This window comes from Pongo pygmaeus, chromosome 2, assembly GCF_028885625.2.
Source record: "Pongo pygmaeus isolate AG05252 chromosome 2, NHGRI_mPonPyg2-v2.0_pri, whole genome shotgun sequence".
NCBI classification, from domain to species: Eukaryota; Metazoa; Chordata; class Mammalia; order Primates; family Hominidae; genus Pongo; species Pongo pygmaeus.
In genome coordinates this window covers 45,348,977-45,368,887 of record NC_085930.1, presented here as the reverse complement: position 1 = coordinate 45,368,887, position 19,911 = coordinate 45,348,977, and the positions used below count along the sequence as shown (strand labels likewise).

General features: G+C 38.7%; 1 protein-coding gene across 3 annotated transcripts in view; it reads left to right on the top strand.

Annotated features, from left to right (window-relative positions):
- CCDC80 (coiled-coil domain containing 80) overlaps positions 1-19,049 on the top strand; it is a 37,278-nt gene extending 18,229 nt beyond the window's left edge. For all 3 annotated transcript variants that reach the window (XM_054480010.2, XM_054480009.2, XM_054480008.1), the window contains 5 exons: positions 5,278-5,414; positions 7,514-7,662; positions 14,237-14,340; positions 17,076-17,156; positions 18,551-19,049. In XM_054480010.2, coding sequence (XP_054335985.1) covers positions 5,278-5,414; positions 7,514-7,662; positions 14,237-14,340; positions 17,076-17,156; positions 18,551-18,897 — 818 coding nt within the window. In that variant the 3' untranslated portion in view covers positions 18,898-19,049. The remainder of the gene's footprint in view (positions 1-5,277; positions 5,415-7,513; positions 7,663-14,236; positions 14,341-17,075; positions 17,157-18,550) is intronic.
- Positions 19,050-19,911: the final 862 nt, after the last annotated feature.

The following is a 19,911-nucleotide window of genomic DNA, read 5'->3' as shown; positions in this document are numbered from 1 at the left end:
AAGGAATTTAGCTTCTGCTGGCATCTACCACCTGGCTTTTGTGAAGCACAACCAAGAGAGTTTGGGCCCCCTACTGACTTCTTGAAAAGAATAGTTATATTTTAAATGCCTTACAAATATGTTTTATTTAAAAGACCTAATGCATGCAAAACCAGTTTTAGAAAAAAATATATATGAATGTGTTTTCCCAAATTACATTAGACTGTGTTGTGGGTTCACAAGATCAAAGGAAAGTGTGAAGGTTTTATGGTGGGTTTTCTACACAGTCCCAGAATCACTCACCTTATCTATACCTTATTACTGTCTTTTTCATATGATATCCTTCTTATGGGAGAGTTCAAGTGATTACCAAATCTTTACTGAATGCCGGGGTTGTATGCTAGGAACTGTGCCAGGCTGAAAGGATATAAAAGGTGACCAAAACTCAGTCTCTATTGTTGAATTACTCATATCTAGGGGGAAGACAGATATGTAAACAATTGGTTGCAATGCAAGGTGATTAGCATTATTACAGAAGAATGCCAAAATGTTGAGTGCACAAGTGAGGTAAAGACAGGTTTCACAGACAATAAGAAGTACTCACGTGGATAGCATTCCAGGAAGAGATGGCACATTTCTACAGACTGAAAATAGAGGGCTGGAGCATAATGTATGGAGGAAGAGTTAATAGATATGTTTATAATGCCATAATGATCTTGTATGCTATGACAAGGATTTAGATTTTCTCCTCTGGGACAGTAGCTCTTTGTCTTTAGAGTGCATAACAACTACCCAGGAAATTTTTTAAATGCAGATTCCTGGGCTTCACCACCAGTAATTCTGAGTCAATTGATCTGGATCCAAGAATTGTAATTTTAACAAGCACTCCTGGCGATTGTGATGAAGGTGGATAGTGGATCGTACTTTTACAAACTGCTAGAAGAGATTGGGAACTTTTGAAGCAATGAGAGAGGCTAAAGTAGTCTAGGCATTAGTGGAATTGCCTGAACTTAGGCAAGAGAGGGTTGGAGTAGGAGAATCCATGGATGTCACAAGGAAAGCAGTTACAGATGGAAGCTTTAAGCATAATGCCTAGCACACATTTGGTGTTTAATATGTTATAACTGAAGCTGAATTTTCTGCAGTGTCATTGCTGTCTATAATTAGTCACGAAAGGACAAATACATGAAGAAATTTAGTACCACCTGAATTTGACTGCTGATGTTTGGGGTTGGAATTTTTAAAGAATAGCACTCTAGGCAAGTGTCCCACTTCTAGGGCCAGACCTTATCGGCACATAACAGAGTTCACCTTCCCTGGGAATCCCTCACCTCAATAATCTTAAGTCCAAATCCCAGCAAATGGGCTTAAATCTATGAAGCATTTCAGCTGGATCAGGAGCATGTAGACAGTTTAGAGAATGTTTCCTAAAGACTTTTTTCTTCTGGCTGGGTGTGGTAGCTCACGCCTATAATCCCAGCATTTTGGAAGGCTAAGGTGGGCGAATCACTTGAGGTCAAGAGTGTGAGACCAGCCTGGTCAACATGGTGAAACCCTGTCTCTACTAAAAATACAAAAAAAAAAAAAAAAAAAAAATAGCTGGGCATGGTGGCACATGCCTGTAATCCCAGCTACTCAGGAGGTTGAGGTGGAAGGATCACTTGAACCACAGAGGCAGAGGTTGCAGTGAGCCAAGATTGCACCACTGCACTCCAGCCTGGGTGACAGAGCAAGACTCCATCTCAATAATAATAATAATAATTTTTTTTTAAATAATTTTTCTTTCTAAGCCCTGTAATCCTTACAATCATTAGTGAGCTTAAACAGAGTTTGGATAAATTTAACAAGAACCTGCCAAGTCTATGTTGCTTTTCCAGACTAAAGAGAAACTCAACACTGAGCCCTGATTTAGATAGAATGCAGAGCTCAGGAAAGACCGGTGGCAGGAGCAGGAGCTGAGACAGGATGTAGCTTCACACATACTGGCCTAGAGTGGACTCTGTCCTGCTGTAGAGTTGCCACCACCCTAGTCTGATCCAGTGTTGATTAGGACTTTCATTGTTTTGCTTTGGCGGATTCTCCTACTCAGCACAAACATGTAGATATTCCTGTAATCTGGGAGTGCAAAATGTTTTATTTCTAATGTTTGGTTGAAATATTTCAGAAAATATTTTGGTTGAAAGAAAACAGGCTTTGAAATTGGTTTCTTGCCATATACTAGTAAAGCAAAGTTTGCCTTTAATCTTGGTCCTGGGTCCTTCCTACCCTTGAGTGTGAGGCATTTTGGCATAGCAGAGAGAACACTGGGTGGGAGTGAGGTAATGTCACCTGAGTCCTAACCTCACTCTATCATTAACCTGCAATGTGAACTTGAGCAAGTCACTCCTCCTCTCAGGGTCTGTGACAGATTGGGTTTTCTGAGAAACAGATTCTGAGACTCTGAATTTTGCCCGCAGGCAGTTAACACAGAAACAATACTTATGAGGGGTGAGGGATACAAGACTAGACAGGGAAAATTTGAGCTGCAATAGAGTTGGAACTTCCAAATTGTCCACTTTGAGACAAAGGGGATAGCTTTTATATCTATCCCCTCTTCTACTACATTAATTATTGAATGTGAGCTGTCCCATGATAGGGGTGTGACATGGGGAAAGGTGGCTCCCTTCTAAGTAGATCAATTGTCAGAGATCTAGCTGCTTATATTGACAGCAACCTTAGTTCTGAAGGTAGCATCTGGACAGCACACCACAGTGTCCACTACAGTTTCCTTAGTTTCAACCTTAATAATGTGATTGGGTGAAGCCAGATAATGTCTATATTCAGTTGTCTATTGCCATAATAAGGTGAGGTAGCAAAGACCACAAACCTTAGTGGCACATACAGTAAACATTCATTTAGTGACAAGTTTCTAGGGTTCAGCTGATCTGGGCTGGGCTTGGTTAGGTTTGCTCATGCATCTGCAGTCAGCTACAGGTTGGGTGGGAGGTTCTGCTGATCTTGGCTGGGCTTGTACACATGTTGGGGGTCAGTGGGCTGTCGGCTAACCTGGGTAGCCTTGGTTAGAATGAGAACAGGGTAACTTGGCTTGACTAATCCTCCAGCAAGCTGGTGTGGGCATATTCTCGTGGCAATGGCAGAAGCAAGAACAATCCCTAATGTATAAGCACATTTCTAGCTTCTGCTTGTGTCATTGTGCTAATATCCCATTGGCCAAAGCAAGTGATATAGATGAGCTCAGAGTCAAGAGGCAGGACAGCTCAACCCATTTCCCATATGAAGAAGCTATAGTTACTGGGCAAAGAGTATAGCTATAGGGAGGGGGAAAGAGCTGGTGTTATATTGAAAATCTACTACGATCTCCAACTTCCTTCCATCTGAGCCCTTCAGTGATTTTGTGACTTTATCCATTAAGTAGATGCTAGTGGTCTAATTCTGGTTCTAATTAGGAGCTTGAACTCTGTCCGAGTTATTGATTTCTGAATCTAGCACTCGGCACAGAACCAACTCTGGACATTAGTGATAAATATTTCGTTGAATGAACAAAAGCAAGATGAATGTATGTTGGGAATTAAAAATTGTAATTTCCAAGTACAAGATAAAATCTGGTTTGTAAAGTCTTAGAATCAGAACATTAGTTGTTAAGAACATTTTTTAAAAAGCAGTTTTTGAATGGTTTTCTTTATTATTATTACTATTCACAAAGTAAAATATGTTCCTTGTTAAAGTTTGAATAACATAGGTATGTAGAGTAAACAATAAAAGTTTTCACTTCACCTCTTCCTGTGGACTTTTTCCTATGTGTATTTCCATATGAATGTATCTTCTTTTGTTTTTATTTCCTTATAACCAGGAATAAAGTCATACTATGCATTTTGTTTTGCAACTTGTTTTTAATACTCAACAAGATATATTTAAAAATATAAATCTAAAAATTGTAAATTAATTTAAATTTTTTCTAATAACAAAAATGTACATTTGAAAAATAGTTTATATGCATGAGGCCTATCACTTTTTATGTTGCAGACAGTGCTTGGTTCTCATCTAGGTTCTCAGATCCTTTTCCTTTGGACCACCTCCATGAAGCACTGTTATGACTTTGGGAAGGAAAACAGATTGATTCTTTCCCCTCTCATTTTGATTTGCTTTGGAGAAATAAAGCTCCTTGTTTACACACTTTCAACAATCCTAATCAAAAGTAACAGTTAAATTGTAATTGTCCCCTTTTTATTAATGAAGAGTAATGTCTGTGCTACTCAAATTATAACATCTTATTTGCAAAATTGTGGTTGTTTTTACTGTGATATGGTATTGTAGTGCAGTACTATTCACTGGGTAATGATGTTGGTAATAAGTGATAGGCTCTCATTGGTAATTTTCCTGTTATCATATATTTGCTAACATTAATTTTTTCACATTTGTTTTTAATATAGGGGATTATTTTGCAGATAAAATCTTAGGTAGGGTTGAGAGATATACTGTGACTTGTTTGAGCGGGAAGAAGTAAATAAAGCTCTTCTGTCCTTGAAAACGTTAAAATGCTTTCCTGACATACATGTTGCCATGTAAAGCCACTGGTATCTTGATTTTCATGCTTCCCATTAATCCAGTGACACCTTCTGGAACCATTCTGAATTATAAGGATTTATTTGGGGAGGCTGATGATTGAAAAAACATATAGTGATTTAAAATTTCCATAAATTGTCACATTTTGTTTTAAACTGTGTTCACTTACAAAATTTGCATTATGAATAGCTTGACTTCTTTTGGAGCCCAAATGAACCTGTGACTAGGTTTCAACAGAAACTCTATTTTTCTCTATAGATATGACATGCTTACTGGGTCCCAAAGTTAATTCTATACCAAAAAAGAGGAACAGACACAGGTTTTAGACTCAGAATTATGTTTAATGGAAACAGAACTTAACAAAAGTGTCTGGGTCAGTCCAGTTTCCCGGTGAGTTTGGGTGAAGACTCACTCCCTGGGTGACTTGCAGTCTTCTCCTAGGTATGACTCAGCAGTCTCCACTCTCACTTTTTTCCTTTGTTCCTGTTTGCTATGAACAGGATGGACAGAGATGGAGCCTTGATCATCTATAGAAGAGTAGCTTTCAAAACTTTATTCATGTGTTTATTTCTATATTTATTAATTTACTCTGAAAACTTTTGTTCAAACACAGTGAGTTGAATATCTAAAACTAATGAAGGCTGGTGTGATTAGGCCCAGAGCCTTCACCCATTCACTTCCCAGTGATTTCTGCCTCGCCACACCCATATTCATTCACATTTTATTTCCCTTAAGATAATGAGAAGCCCATGCGAGTGGTGGATGATGAAGACTTGGTAGACCAGCATCTCATCAGTGAGCTGAGGAAAGAGTACGGAATGACCTACAATGACTTCTTCATGGTGCTAACAGACGTGGATCTGAGAGTCAAGGTACAGTTTCTTATTTTGAATAATGTAGTGCTATTTCTTAGAATAGCACATCTGAATTGTTTTGTTAAGAGTCCATTCAATGTACAAGTAAGCATAAATTATTTTATAAATGGGAAAGTTTTGAGATGGGCCAAATTTTCCATGTTGTCCTACAAATTTGCGTCCAGAAATGTGGTCTCTGACAAAGACTGAGTTGGAGTGACTTTCCACAGCCCAGCTACTTGACACAGACTAAATTCTCTTCTAACACCAATGTTTTACATTCATAAGACACTAGTTAAATAGCTATGATGTGCCAGGTCCTGGAGATAAAAGGTGAAGAGTGGTCTCTGCCTTCAAGAAACCCATATTTAACACAGGCCTATCTCAGAGGGGTCTAGAAGTGTGCCTCCTGATCCAATGTGGACAAGAGGGGTTTTTTTTTTTTTTTTTTTTTTTGAGACGGAGTCTCACTCTGTTGCCCAGGCTGGAGTGCAGTGGTGTGATCTCGGCTCACTGCAAGCTCCGCCTCCCAGGTTCATGCCATTCTCCTGCCTCAGCCTCCTGAGTAGCTGGGACTACAGTAGGCACCCGCCACCACGCCTGGCTAATTTTATTGTTGTATTTTTAGTAGAGACGGGGTTTCACCGTGTTAGCCAGGATGGTCTCGATCTCCTGACCTCGTGATCCGCCTGCCTCGGCCTCCCAAAGTGCTGGGATTACAGGCATGAGCCACCACGGCAGGCCAAAAGTTTGGGGTTTTACACCTACTTTCTTTCTATGCTTACGGACAAAGGTTCTGAACCATGAAAAACGATACCATGTAATAATAACAATAACAAAAATAGTCACTTTATCAAGTGCTTTCCTTATGCCTGGCACTTTCTTCAACCCTTTGCAATCCTTATCTCACACGTCTAAGATAAATGCTAACATTATTTTTGTTTCACAGAGGAAAAAACAGAGGCCCAGAATGGTTAAGTAACTAGCCCAAGGTCATCACGCAGTTAGTGCTGAACTTCATTCCCACAGAGGCTGGCTCCAGAACCCACTGTCTTAACAATTCTGGCATACTGGCACTATATCACTGAAAATACATTTTACTAAAGTTTATCTTAATACCTCTTTAAAGAATTCCCTAAACAATTTTTAAAACAACTTATCAAAATGTTCTTTGAAAATTCCAGGCTTCTGAAACCATGTGAAATGGAGAACATAAAAAATGTTCATGAAAAAGTCATCCATATACCGTGTTTGTGTGAGAATCTTCAGGGGAAAAAAAGGCTGTCTATGCTATCAGAATAGCTGACCCAACATGCAATATATTTCTGGATCTGGAGAGATGGCATCATTAGTTAATTCTGCACATGTGTAGTCTCATCTCTATTGAGAGAGGTTGGGCCAGATAATCTGTAAGGTCCTTACCAGCTCTCACATTCTGTGATTTACTGAATTCCCACAGAGGGCAGAGCTTCAAGCCATGTCCAGACTGCTCTCCAGTTTATGCTGATTACACTCAGCCAGCCCCTAAATCCATCTCAGGTTGCTTTTGTAAGTCCAGGCAGCTGCGATTCAGGAATCTGAATTTCATTGTCTTTAAGTTGGATCCCAACTTATTTCTGAGAATAGGTGAACAAAAATGACTTAAGTGATGCTTACTCAGTAAAACGATCCCTGGGACCACAGAACAGGCCCTGGTGGAAAACTACTCTTATTGCTCAGGTTACACACTCGAACATGTCATTCCATTTAGTTTCCTGTGTTAGGTACAGTGTTTCTCAGTTCTTCTCCAGGTGTTAGTAAATAAGAACGAGCTTAGTCCCAAAGGTAGAGAAGTGAACCTAGGACTTGTATGGTGAGGAAGGCATGGACCCTTTCCAATAAAAGGAGCGTAGTTAAGAATTCCTTGTAAAAGAGGCAGTTGTTTTATGGACTCCAACTCTCAAAACATCAGCAAAGGGTACTATTGCAGGAGAGCATTTATGAAGCAATGAGTCTTCTAGGCTCTGATTTCAAAGATTTCCCCAGAGCTCCTCTGAATTCGCACAGGTTCTCTATCCTCTGAATAGAGAGAAGAAATGCACTTGTACATTAAATGCATTCTGTTCTTTCTTAAACAGCAATACTATGAGGTGCCAATAACAATGAAGTCTGTGTTTGATCTGATCGATACTTTCCAGTCTCGAATCAAAGATATGGAGAGGCAGAAGAAGGAAGGCATTGTTTGCAAAGAGGACAAAAAGCAGTCCCTTGAGAACTTCCTATCCAGGTATATCACCTTTGGAGTTGCTAAAGAGGAAGGTGCAAATTTGTTCTGAGTGAGCTCATGAAAATGCCAAAGAAACACAGATCCCAAATGTGTTTACAGAGAGTAACCCTCCTTGGAGAAAAACCTACCCATCTCTGGCCACTGAGCTTCGTCTTGTCTTGTTGAAGTGTCTCTGGCTACAAGGCTGGCTGGCTTCAGCTCCAAGCATCAATGTTGATTTGGTGGCTCTGGATAGGTCTTTTCTCTGGTTTTTTTTTTTTTTTTTTCTCTTTCTTTGGTACAGAAAATAGAATCCTGACCTCCCAAGAAAGTTAATTTACTCAGTCAGTAAATCTGGAGATCTCTGCATGTAGCATTTTTATTTTACATATTTACTTACTAGGCCCTTTCTGGTTCCAAACAGGATTTGGCACACTGTGCTTGATTTTCCGCTTCCTTCCAACTCTGCAGGAAACAACAAAAGCCCCACTAAGACCTCAAAAGGAGAAATCCTCTTGACCCAGTTTCATGAATTTTTCGACACTGTCATTTATTGAAGGCCATCTTGTGGCAACCCCAGTGTCCATGGGGGAGGAGCATACCCAGAGAAGAGTGTAAAAACAACTCAATCTGTTACAGGACAGGGGTCCCAATCCAGACTCCAAGAGAGGGTTCTTGGATCTCACGCAAGAAAGAATTCAGGGCAAATCTGCAGTGCAAAGTGAAAGCAAGTTTACTAAGAAAGTAAAGGAATAAAAGAATAGCTACTCCATAGACAGAGCAGCCCCAAGGGCTGCTTGTTGCCCATTTTTATGGTTATTTCTTGATGATATGCTAAATAAGGGGTGGAATGTACGTGCCTCTCCTTTTTAGACCATATAGGGTAACTCCCTGACATTGCTATGGCATTTGTAAACTGTCATGGTGGTGGCGGGAGTGTAGCAGTGAGGACAACCAGAGGTCACTCTCATCGCCATTTTGATTTTGGTGGATTTTGGCTGGCCCCTTTACTGGAAACTGTTTTATCAGCAAGGTCTTTATGACCTGTATTTTGTACTGACTTCCTGTCTCATCCTGTGACTTAGAATGCCTTAATCGTCTGGGAATGCAGCCCAGTAGATTTTAGCCTCATTTTACCCAGCTCCTATTTAAGGTGGAGTTGCTTTGGTTTAAACGCCTCTGCCAAATCTACTTTTCTCCCTTCTCCTCCCCTCCCCCGATGTAGGATGAAACTTCTACAGAGACTTTGGGGCCCTAGGAGGTGCAAAGCTGCAGAAAACTAAACACAACAAACTTACAGAGGTCCCAGTATAAACACCACTCCAACTATACTGTGTGGTTAAGGGGCTCCAGAAACCGAGCAAGCATGTAATACACACTTAGTGCTTGAGCCCCCAAGCAGCATCTTTACTCATGTCTCTAAAAGCACATTCTCCATATGTGAGACAGAGCATTAAGAAGGATATGATTAGTAAGTGGGTAATCTGAATTTCTACAGATTTGTGAGGCTTGGGTCTTCTAGGATGTAACATCATGATATATAAAGGGTACAGAACTTACCATTCATCCAAGTTTTGAGTCTGTAACTCACTACCTATGTTGATCCTTTTCAATTAACCTGCCTCAAAAAATGTCTCACCCATAAAATTAAAAACGATAGCAAGCAGCTCTATCTCCATCCATCTCCATTTCACATAGCCATTATACCTGTGAACACTTTTTGTGTGCTAATCTCTGTGCCAAGCACGTCACCTTCATTCCCTAGTTTTACCCTTACAAGAATCCCATGATCTAAATACTGTGACTATTGTCATGTTGCAGGAGAGACAACTGAAGCCAATGGAGATTAAGTAACTTTCTCCATTGTCCCTGGGACAATTTGACTCCCCAAATCTACCTTCTTATCTTATGCTCCTTTAGAAGATATGATGTGAATTATTATTGGTTCTGAACCTAAAGGCCTAGAATTTGAAGCAAAGGAAGATACTCTTAAAACCACAGAATGTCGGCCCTGAAAGGAACCCAAGGCTCTTCCTTCATCCAAATTCTCAATGCAGTACAAGCATCCGAAATGGAAATAGAAGGCACACACCTTCATAAGGACTTAAAATCAAGTCAGCCGTAGGGGCAGCCTCCACTGAGAAAGGGCTCTGAGCTTCACTGGACAATGGCGCTTTGTCTGGTCTCGGGGGTACTAAAACACCAACTTCTGATACAAGATCATCACTCCAGATGACGATAATTGAAAAGATTTATGCTAAGAGCTTTTCTTTTGCTCTTGAGGTGCTTTTGTTTTTTCTTTTTAAGGTAGAAATTCTTTAGAAGTTTATTTTTTATTTTAACAGTGTTAAATATATTTCAAATTACAAATTCAAGACCTCAGTTCCCAAACTTCTGAATTAGGCTTCTAAATTTTAATTTCCAATTTATAACCTAGCAAATTTTTGCCATCACTTTTAAGAGGGCTTTGAATAATGTTTGATCTTGCTTATGAACCCAGTAATTAAACAACTTCATCATTTCACATAGGCATTATACATTTAATACATTTCTTTCAATTATTTGAAATTAAACAAAATCTTTCTGAGTACCTAAAGATCTGTAAGTTAATAAGTTAATTTTACAAATACAGTGACTCTAACGTTCTCTCAGATGTTCTAAAAACTGCATACACTGTAAGATTTCAACTTACGCGCATGCCTAAACCAATTACTTAATTACACATTCTAATTTGGAGTTTCAAAGTTGTCATTTTATTAGGCCAAATTCTCTTAAGCTTCACAATAATATATTTTTTATATATATACATATATAACCAGAATTTTATATATACACAAACATATATATAATTATTACTATATTACTATAATTTTGATTCTTTGGAAATTTTTTCTTCTTAATTCTAAATCTTCCAGAGTTAGTGATCTATCCCATTAAACTCAGGTTGCCCACCCTATAAAGCAGACAGTTATCATCCAGTTCATTGATGTTACTTAAAACCAGAGATCTGTCATGAGACTGGCAGCTACAGATATCCTCAGAGATTCTTCTCATCATCCCTAGGTAGAGTGTCTTTTTTATAACCACTATGTCAAGGGTTTCAAAATTTGAAAGGGAAAGCTGACATTATCTCAATTTTCTTCATTCACAAAAGCTTGTAATACTCCTGTAGGTTGATTACTTAAATTTTGGGTTTTTTTTAATTCTTAACAAAGTACAAATATTATAAAGTCTTTTGAACTAGATAGGATCCTAAGATATGTAAATGTATTTTCCACCTAATGTAAGAGTTTTATGGGCTCTTATCTTCATTACTATTATAGGAATATACATCTTTTATGGATATTCAGAGATATATATAATTACAATTTGGATGTCCCATAGCAGTGCCTGACTTGTGGTCACAACTCATAAAATCATTCTGCTAATAATTGTAATTTATTTGAAGGATTAAAGTGGAATAGTGTACTACTTAAAGGCACAAGCAAGACAAAATGAGTTTGATTCCAGGTTCCTCTATTTACTAGCTGTGTGACCCTGAGCTAATTACTTAACCACTCTGGGCTTCAGTTTTCTCATTTGCAAAATGAAAATAATAAGTGTATTTTTGTTTAAGACTATTGTGAAGGGTACATTCAATACTAAAGGTAATGATGGCCCAGGACCCAGTACAAAGCAAGTAGTCAATAAATGCTACTTATTAGTAGTCCTAGGGTCAGTTATTCTGGTCCTATAGAGAACTTTGCCATCCAGGAAGAGTTACCAGAAAGAGATTTAGTAAATACTCCAGAATTGAAACCCAGGCAAAGAGAAATGAAAAAAAAATTACAGTCCTGTGATTAAACCAGTATCCAAATGGGAATTTTCCTTCAAATTTGCTGAGTGGTTGATGGGTTTACACAGGTTAGTTTCAGCTGACCAGACCCTGAAGCCAGTCTAGTCTTCAATAGCACTCATTTGGTTCAGGGTATAATCACCTTTCCCTGAGACAGAAACCCCAAAGAGTGGGCAAATGCATACTAATTTGGGCATGCCAGTTAAGAGAAGCAAACACATTCATAGCTTGTAGTTTTTATTTACTGGGAAGCTAAAGTGACAGAAAAACAATTTGTCTAAAATAAGGGTCTGGGTCAGTTTCACAACTCTTGTTACATCTTTTGGAAGTCTCCTTCCGTGTCGTGAGCTGGGACCTTGTGTCTTAATGTGAAGGTCTGTGGGAAGCTGAATCATGACTTAGAGGAAATGACCTTCTTTTAGTTGTGTCTGGGACAGGGAGTCTGAGATCCCATCCCTCTCCAATCAGGACTGCATTCAGTGTGCACATAGGTAAACAAACCAAAATAGACCTCACCCAAAATAGCTCCTTCTGAGACACCCTACAGCTCTGTGTGAGGCCAGGAAGGCCGGTCTGGTTTGGATGCTGGCTAGGGGGCCAGCGCTGGTCTGGCATGCCTCCTAAGGAAGCAGGAGAAGTACCTGAGACTGTTGTGTTTGTGATCCGACAGCAGTTACTATTCCCTTTCCTAAGAAACCTTGGACAGTCTCAGAGGCTCCTTTCTTGTCCTTTGTGCCAAACACATTCAGCTCCCTGTCCTTGGTAGAGATTTTAGTTTTTCTTTCCCTTTAAAAAAAAAAAAAGCAGAGGAAGTGAATGTAATGTCACAGCAAGCAATACTTGGCGAGCCTTACGACAGACATCCATTCAGAGGTTGTATTTCATCAAACTATCATTTTCTCTTATTCACCCAAACCACTATTCCCTCAAGAGGCCATTTTCTTTGGGGTTGAAAACTCTCATGTTCACTCCTGATGCTAGAAGGGGCACAGGGATCGAAGCCATGAATAAAATTAACTGGCTGTCACCTCTGTGAGTGCACTAACACCCTGCGGTCACCTGCACTGAAGGCAAAAAGCAAAACACCAGTGAAGATGGAAGTTGAGACAACGCTATACAGTTGCCCCTTAGATGCATACCCTCTCTCTTTTATACCCTCTTGCAGACCCTGATAGCACCAACCAAAATATCAGTGTCTGAGGGTAGCAGATCGGGGAAACCATGGGACCAGGAATCAGAGAAGTGTCTGTATTTTGGTAATGCCTTAGATTTACTAGTTGGGCAAGTTATTCGCTTCTCTAAGCCTTGTTTTGTTATCTGCATCATGGGGAAAATAATCCGCAGCCTCACTGAGCTCTAATGAAGAACCATATTGCGTTGGTGAAAGTGAGCTATAAAATGATACACAAACCTAAGGACTGAATAGGTTATTTGATGGTGCCATGATGGATAACGTCAATGTCTGTTAATGGATAAAGTTCCACACCCAGAAGCCTGCAGATTAAGACACAATCTTCTATATCCATGTTATCATGTGGCTAACTTGCATTGATAGGTTTGAGAGTTCAATTTTTGTAACAGTCCTGTGAACAACATGCTGCTGTTTTTGATTTTAGAAATAAGGAAGGCCGGGCGCCGTGGCTCACGCCTGTAATCCCAGCACTTTGGGAGGCCGAGGCGGGCAGATCACCAGGTCAGGAGATCAAGATCATCCTGGCTAACACAGTGAAACCCCGTCTCTACTAAATATACCAAAAATTAGCCAGGTGTGGTGGGCGCCTGTAGTCCCAGCTACTCGGGAGGATGAGGCAGGAGAATCGCTTGAACCTAGGAGGCGGAGCTTGCAGTGAGCCGAGATCATGCCACCGTACTCCAGCCTGGGTGACAGAGTGAGACTCTGTCTCAAAAAGAAAAGAAAGGAAAAGAAAAGGAAAGAAAAGAAATAAGGAAAAACTGAGACTTTGGTGAATTGAGTGACGTGCTCAACGACACCCAAAAAGACAAAAAGCTTTTTCTACTAGTCTACTGTGTTGGAACTGTAAAAACAGAAACTAAGTTTACTATATATTCTAAAATCTTATGGTTCTAGGCTTAATATCATTCCACTTCATAGAAGTACTTCGTAAGCATTGGCTCTTGTTAATAATAGGGTACATTTTAGAAATTGCATTTGCCTCTGGAAGAACCACTGGCTACTGAGGAAGGTACATAGGGTTTTGTTTTTCCAGGAATCCTCTTCGAACCTTTAAACCACTCTCCCATTTTCCTCTTTCCTGTCACTGTAATCTACTTAAAATTCAGTTATCTTTTTCTACTCTATCTCCTATCCACATATTCATTTCTTAAACCCCTCTAAACTCTAGCAGTAACTCTATTAAGACCAGTTCTCTTCAGTTGTCCTCTGAGTTTCTCATTTCCATTGCTACAGTTTAATGCACAATTTTGGCCTGTCTTCATTGCATCTGAGAGTTTGTCTCTCCGCAAGTGACCTCATTAGGCATTGTGACCACAGACTCATGCTTGACACATCATGCAAATGCCAAAGCAGAAAGACTGTGAAGTTACAACAGAAAAACTACAAGAGTGTAGCAATGCAGTTTAATGGCTTTGAGAAGCTATGGGACAGTTCTAAGCATGTGTTTTTTTCTTTTTTTTTCTGGGCACAGAAAAAAATTGCTAGCCTAAGTCACTCTGGTTTCCTACATTGGTTTTTATTGTTTGAAGCAGTAAGCAGTAATGGTGTCCTGCTTTTTTTTCCAGGTTCCGGTGGAGGAGGAGATTGCTGGTGATCTCTGCTCCTAACGATGAAGACTGGGCCTATTCACAGCAGCTCTCTGCCCTCAGTGGTCAGGCATGCAATTTTGGTGAGTGGGAAGCCACCTCATTACTGCTTTCCCATACCACTCTCCTCCCGGTCAATTCTAAAATGGAACATAGAAACTTAGATCATCAAAATGATTCCTAGTTCAGACTGTTCATGTTTCCAGACACATACTCTACTATATTGAGTATAAAGTTGCTTTTAGACTGGAGCTTTAGTCAACTGTGGACCTTTTTTTTCCCTCAATATTCTCTCCTCTCTAGTTCTTCTTCATTCATGTGTTTGAAAATATCTTCTGATTTACTTTTAATGATCTGTATCATTTGTCTTCAGTTTTTTTTAAATTGTCTCACTTAGGTGTTATCATTCACTTAGGTAATACTTGAATATCTACTTACATACCATCACTGGATACTCCATAGATTAAATGTCTTTTTTAAAATAGGAATGGCTCTGGGAATAATGTATTAATTGAAGCAGACTATATTGCCCTTCTCTTAAAAATGATTTTTATCTTCAAAACTCAGAAGACTTAGTGAATGAATTCTTTTTAAAAAAGGATTTTTATCTACAACTGAGCACTAAGAAAGTAGCAAGGTCTCTTAAATAAAACCTTATTTTAAAGACAAGCAGGCCAAAGAAAAGCATAGTTTACTGTTTTTTTGTAGTGAATCGCTCAGTATTTTGAAAACGAATATATGCTTTATTTACCAAACATTTTTATTCTAGTGTCCTGAAAGAGCTAATGTCATTTTGGATATGGATATATACGCAGTAAAATGAATAGTATATAGAACTTACTACTAAGTTCGATGATAAATCAGGGAGATGACTACAATTTCAAAAGTAGAAGTCATGAGTGAAATCTCGTATGAGATATGCCTCTGCAGAAGGAGAATTTTGAGAGATTCACTGGGCAGGGACAGGGGCAGGGGGAAGTAGCTAAGGGCAACAAATTAAAAAATTCTCCATTAGAACATAGATGAATCACCATTATTTTGATGCCTCTATTAGGAGGAAGAATCATCTACTAGTTACAAAACTGTGCTTGATTTTTTTTTAAAAAGGGAGGAGTGTAAGTTTTGTAAAGCATTAACAGAGCCAAGGTCCTTGTTATGACCTAGTATGTGTAAATTATAAGTACATTTTAATTTTAAGATATGAAATAACTCAAAGGCCAAAACCAAGCTCGTAATAGTAAGAACAACAGAAAATTCAGAAATTTTCATTTGTACTCCTATTATCAAGGTTAATAATTTAAGACTTTATATTAACATATCAATTTGATTGTGCCAGTATTATTAAGCACACTTTAAATTATTTGTAGCCACCAATGTGGCCAGTTAAGATAGAAATTCTTACAGCAGTTAAGAACCTTTACAAGAAAAATATAAATAAAGCCACAGTTTTTTAATTTTCCAAAGATGCTTTTGTAGCAGCTATTTGGTGGTACTTTATTTTTAAATCTCTGCACACAGATCCTATGTCACACTGTGAAAGCAAACCCTTTTGTACTATACCTGAAATGTGAACAAGTCATGTTCACGTTTATTAATTAATGAATAATAAATTGATGATCTTCCCTTTTGAAAACATGACTAACCAATATGTAGAACAGAATACTTCACTTCTCTGGGAAAAGAGTAAAGGTGAAAAAAACATTTTTTTGAATAGCATTTTGCCTAGATTTTAGCTTCTCCTTAGAAGTGCCCTCCCATGGCAGTGTTCAATTTTCTCTCCTGAACAATAAACAGCACCAACAACCTTATTATTAGTTCCAAGTTATTATCCTGACTAGGTTGGAACTTTATTTAAAACTATGAAAGCTTGATATGATGGCTTGACAACCCCTTTGTTCTCCTATTTTCTTTCTCTGGAATCTCTTCATGTGTACTTCATCTTCAAAAGAATTCCAACAAGCTACCAAGGCATGACCTTCCCTCCTGTCCTGAAACTTTAGCAGAGGATATGAAGACAAGCTGTGCTTGCTTAAATGTCTTCCCTTTGGATCCTCTAAATTAGTGATAAAAACATATCCTTTAAGCCAATACAGTTTTATGTGAGGAAGCAGAACAATTTCAATTTCTTTAACCATCACAATTGATGGAGTCTGTAGTCTTTTCTCTGAAAGTTAAGTTATCCTAAAAGCTGTTATAAATTCAGAACACTAACTAGCTTAGATCTGCTCAGATATTTTAATGTTCCAATGAATTGCTTCATCTGTTCTTTTTTTTTGAGACCGAGTCTCTCTCTGTCGCCCAAGCTGGAGTGCAGTGGCGCCATCTTGGCTCACTGCAACCTCCGCCTCCCGGGTTCAAGTGATTCTCCTGTCTCACCCTCCTGAGTAGCTGGGACTACAGGCACGTGCCACCACACCCAGCTGATTTTTTTTATTGTTAGTAGAGATGGGGTTTCACCATGTTAGCCAGGATGGTCTCAATCTCCTGACCTTGTGATCCGCCCATCTCGGCCTCCCAAAGTGCTGGGATTACAGGCGTGAGCCACCGCACCCAGCATGGCTTCATCTTTTCTTTTCTTTTCTTTTTTTTTTTTTTTGTCATTTAGTAGAATGAGAATCACAGTTCATCTTCTTTGAGGTTTTGAAAGTATTTGCTTCCTTATGGTAAAAATTTAAAATGGATTATTCTTCTCAATCAGGTTATGCTCTATATTCTTTTTAAATTTAAGAGGTTTTTAATTGTCAGATATCAGGGCTTTGAAGTAAAAGATGACTTCTAATCCTTTCCTCTAATTCTATGGTTTTCTTTTTTCTCTCAGGTCTGCGCCACATAACCATTCTGAAGCTTTTAGGCGTTGGAGAGGAAGTTGGGGGAGTGTTAGAACTGTTCCCAATTAATGGTAATGTGTTGTTATCTTGAAACAGTATGAACTAGTGTTAAGTTCAGTTAAATTACATTAAGTTATGTGCAAGCAGTGGGTGTATCTCTAAGGTGAACAAAGTTCATTGAATCCCCCTCCCACTTCATGCACTTGTGCATGTGTGCCTGTGTGTGCACGGGATATGCAGGGGAAGGGGTGTGGAGTACAGGGACTAATATTATTTCTAATAGAAACCATTCCAAGTAACAGTAAAAATATCCATTTTTCTTAACTAAAATAATGCTTTTTGGGGGTCCATATAGGCCCTTATGGTTTACAAAGCATTTTCTTCTATTTTATATCATTTAATTCTCACAATAGTTTTGTGAGGCACACAGGTCATATCTCATTGATTCCCTTTCAACAGATAAGGACATACACTAAAAGGCTCAGAGAAGCTGAAAGATACATACACTAAAAGGCTCAGAGAAGCCGGGCACAGTGGCTCACGCCTGTAATCCTAGCACTTTGGGAGGCCGAGGTGGGCAGAACACTTGAGGTCAGGAGTTCGAAACCAACCTGGCCAACATGGTAAAGTCCGTCTCTACTAAAAATACAAAAATTAGCCAGGCATGGTGGCATGCGCCTGTAGTCCCAGCTACCTGGGAGGCTGAGGTAGGACAATAGCCTGAACCTCGGAGGTGGAGGTTGCGGTGAGCCGAGATCACACCACTGCACTCCAGCCTGGGTGACAGAGCAAGACTCCATCTCAAAAACAAAACAAAACAAAACAAAACAAGACTATTGACTGAAGGTTTCAGAAAGCAAATCCAGTCCTTTCTTCCAAGACCAAGCTCTTTAAATAATGTGTGTAAAATACTTGGCAGAATGCCGAACACAGCGGACTTGAAAGTGTCAGCTCCTTTTCTCCTTCCCCTCTATTCTTTTCACTATTCACAATAGTTTAAATATTCATCTAGATCTTAACATAATTGATATTTTCACTTTTAACAATGAAATAAGCTTTTTATTATAAAGATGTGTCAAAAGGAAAGCTGTAGTTACAGGGAAGTAACTAAGCTAATTGGAAATAAACTTAGAAATACAAACTATATAATCCTTGTTAGTGACAAATTTTAAAGAAATTAATCTTGCCAGGATTAAATTAAGGAATTGGTTTTATACTTTGTAACATTTCTACAAAAGACACATCATGTGCCCCAAAGTTTGACCCTAATCATGTTGCAGAACAGCAGGGACATTTAATTTCTAGTAGAAAAAGCCCCAGCAAATTTCTTTAATTAGATTTTGAACTAAAGAGACGAGGCTCATAGGTCCTCCCTATTCTCACAGTAATTTCCTCACACTTTTAATGTTTTCATGGGCTCTGACTGTTTAATCCACTAACAATAACTATTCCAATGTTATTCTAGGGAGCTCTGTTGTTGAGCGAGAAGATGTACCAGCCCATTTGGTGAAAGACATTCGTAACTATTTTCAAGTGAGCCCGGAGTACTTCTCCATGCTTCTAGTTGGAAAAGACGGAAATGTCAAATCCTGGTATCCTTCCCCAATGTGGTCCATGGTGATTGTGTACGATTTAATTGATTCGATGCAACTTCGGAGACAGGAAATGGCGATTCAGCAGTCACTGGGGATGCGCTGCCCAGAAGATGAGTATGCAGGCTATGGTTACCATAGTTACCACCAAGGATACCAGGATGGTTACCAGGATGACTACCGTCATCATGAGAGTTATCACCATGGATACCCTTACTGAACAGAAATATGTAACCTTAGACTCAGCCAGTTTCCTCTGCAGCTGCTAAAACCACATGTGGCCAGCTCCATTCTTCCACACTGCGTACTACATTTCCTGCCTTTTTCTTTCAGTGTTTTTCTAAGATTAAATAAATAGCAAACTTTCACCTATTCATGAGTTATTATTGAAACCTTAAATCATAAAGACATTTAAAAGAATTGTTTTTCTAACTGCAGGGGCTCTAGTGCTAAATAATGGTACTGAAAATTGATATTATTTTCCTTTTCTTACATAAAGGACCTTATTTGGCATATAAAATTTTATAAAATATGTATTTAAAGCTCTTTCTTATTTTTGTATTAATTGGTAAGTGAAAACTCTGTTAAAGATCACACCACAAATGTTTTCAGGAAACATCTGAAAAGATAAAACAAAGAACAAATAACTTTTAATACTTACTTAAATTGACACTTTTTGAAATGCCAGTCTGAAAATAATTAAGATATCTCTGCTTTGTATGAGTTTCTTTTATGAAACTTGATACCACAGGAGTCCAGTAATATTGGCCACAAAAGCCAGAGAAAGTACCAAGCCCAGCTTTGTTATCATAGCCACTTCCTGCCCTGCTTCTGTTGTTTTTAGTGTTTTTTTCAGATATAAATCGGGGCCCAGGAAATCCTCACCAGAATCTGGCACTGCAGCCACAGATGATACTTCCAGAGTTCTAGTAGACTGCTATGGAATTTCTGGCATGAAAATTCTTGACCCCTCACACTTTACCCCCTGTACAGCACAGGCATACCATGGAGATATTACAGGATCAGTTCCAGACCACCATAATAAAGTGGATATCGTAATAAAGTGAGTCACACAAAATTTTTGGTTTCTCAGTGCATATAAAAGTTATGTTTACACTCTTTTGTAGTCTATTAAGTGTATAATAGCTTTATGTCTAAAAAATGTACATATTTTATTTTAAAAATACTTTATTGCTAAAAATTGCTAATGATCATAATCTTTTTGCCTTGATGT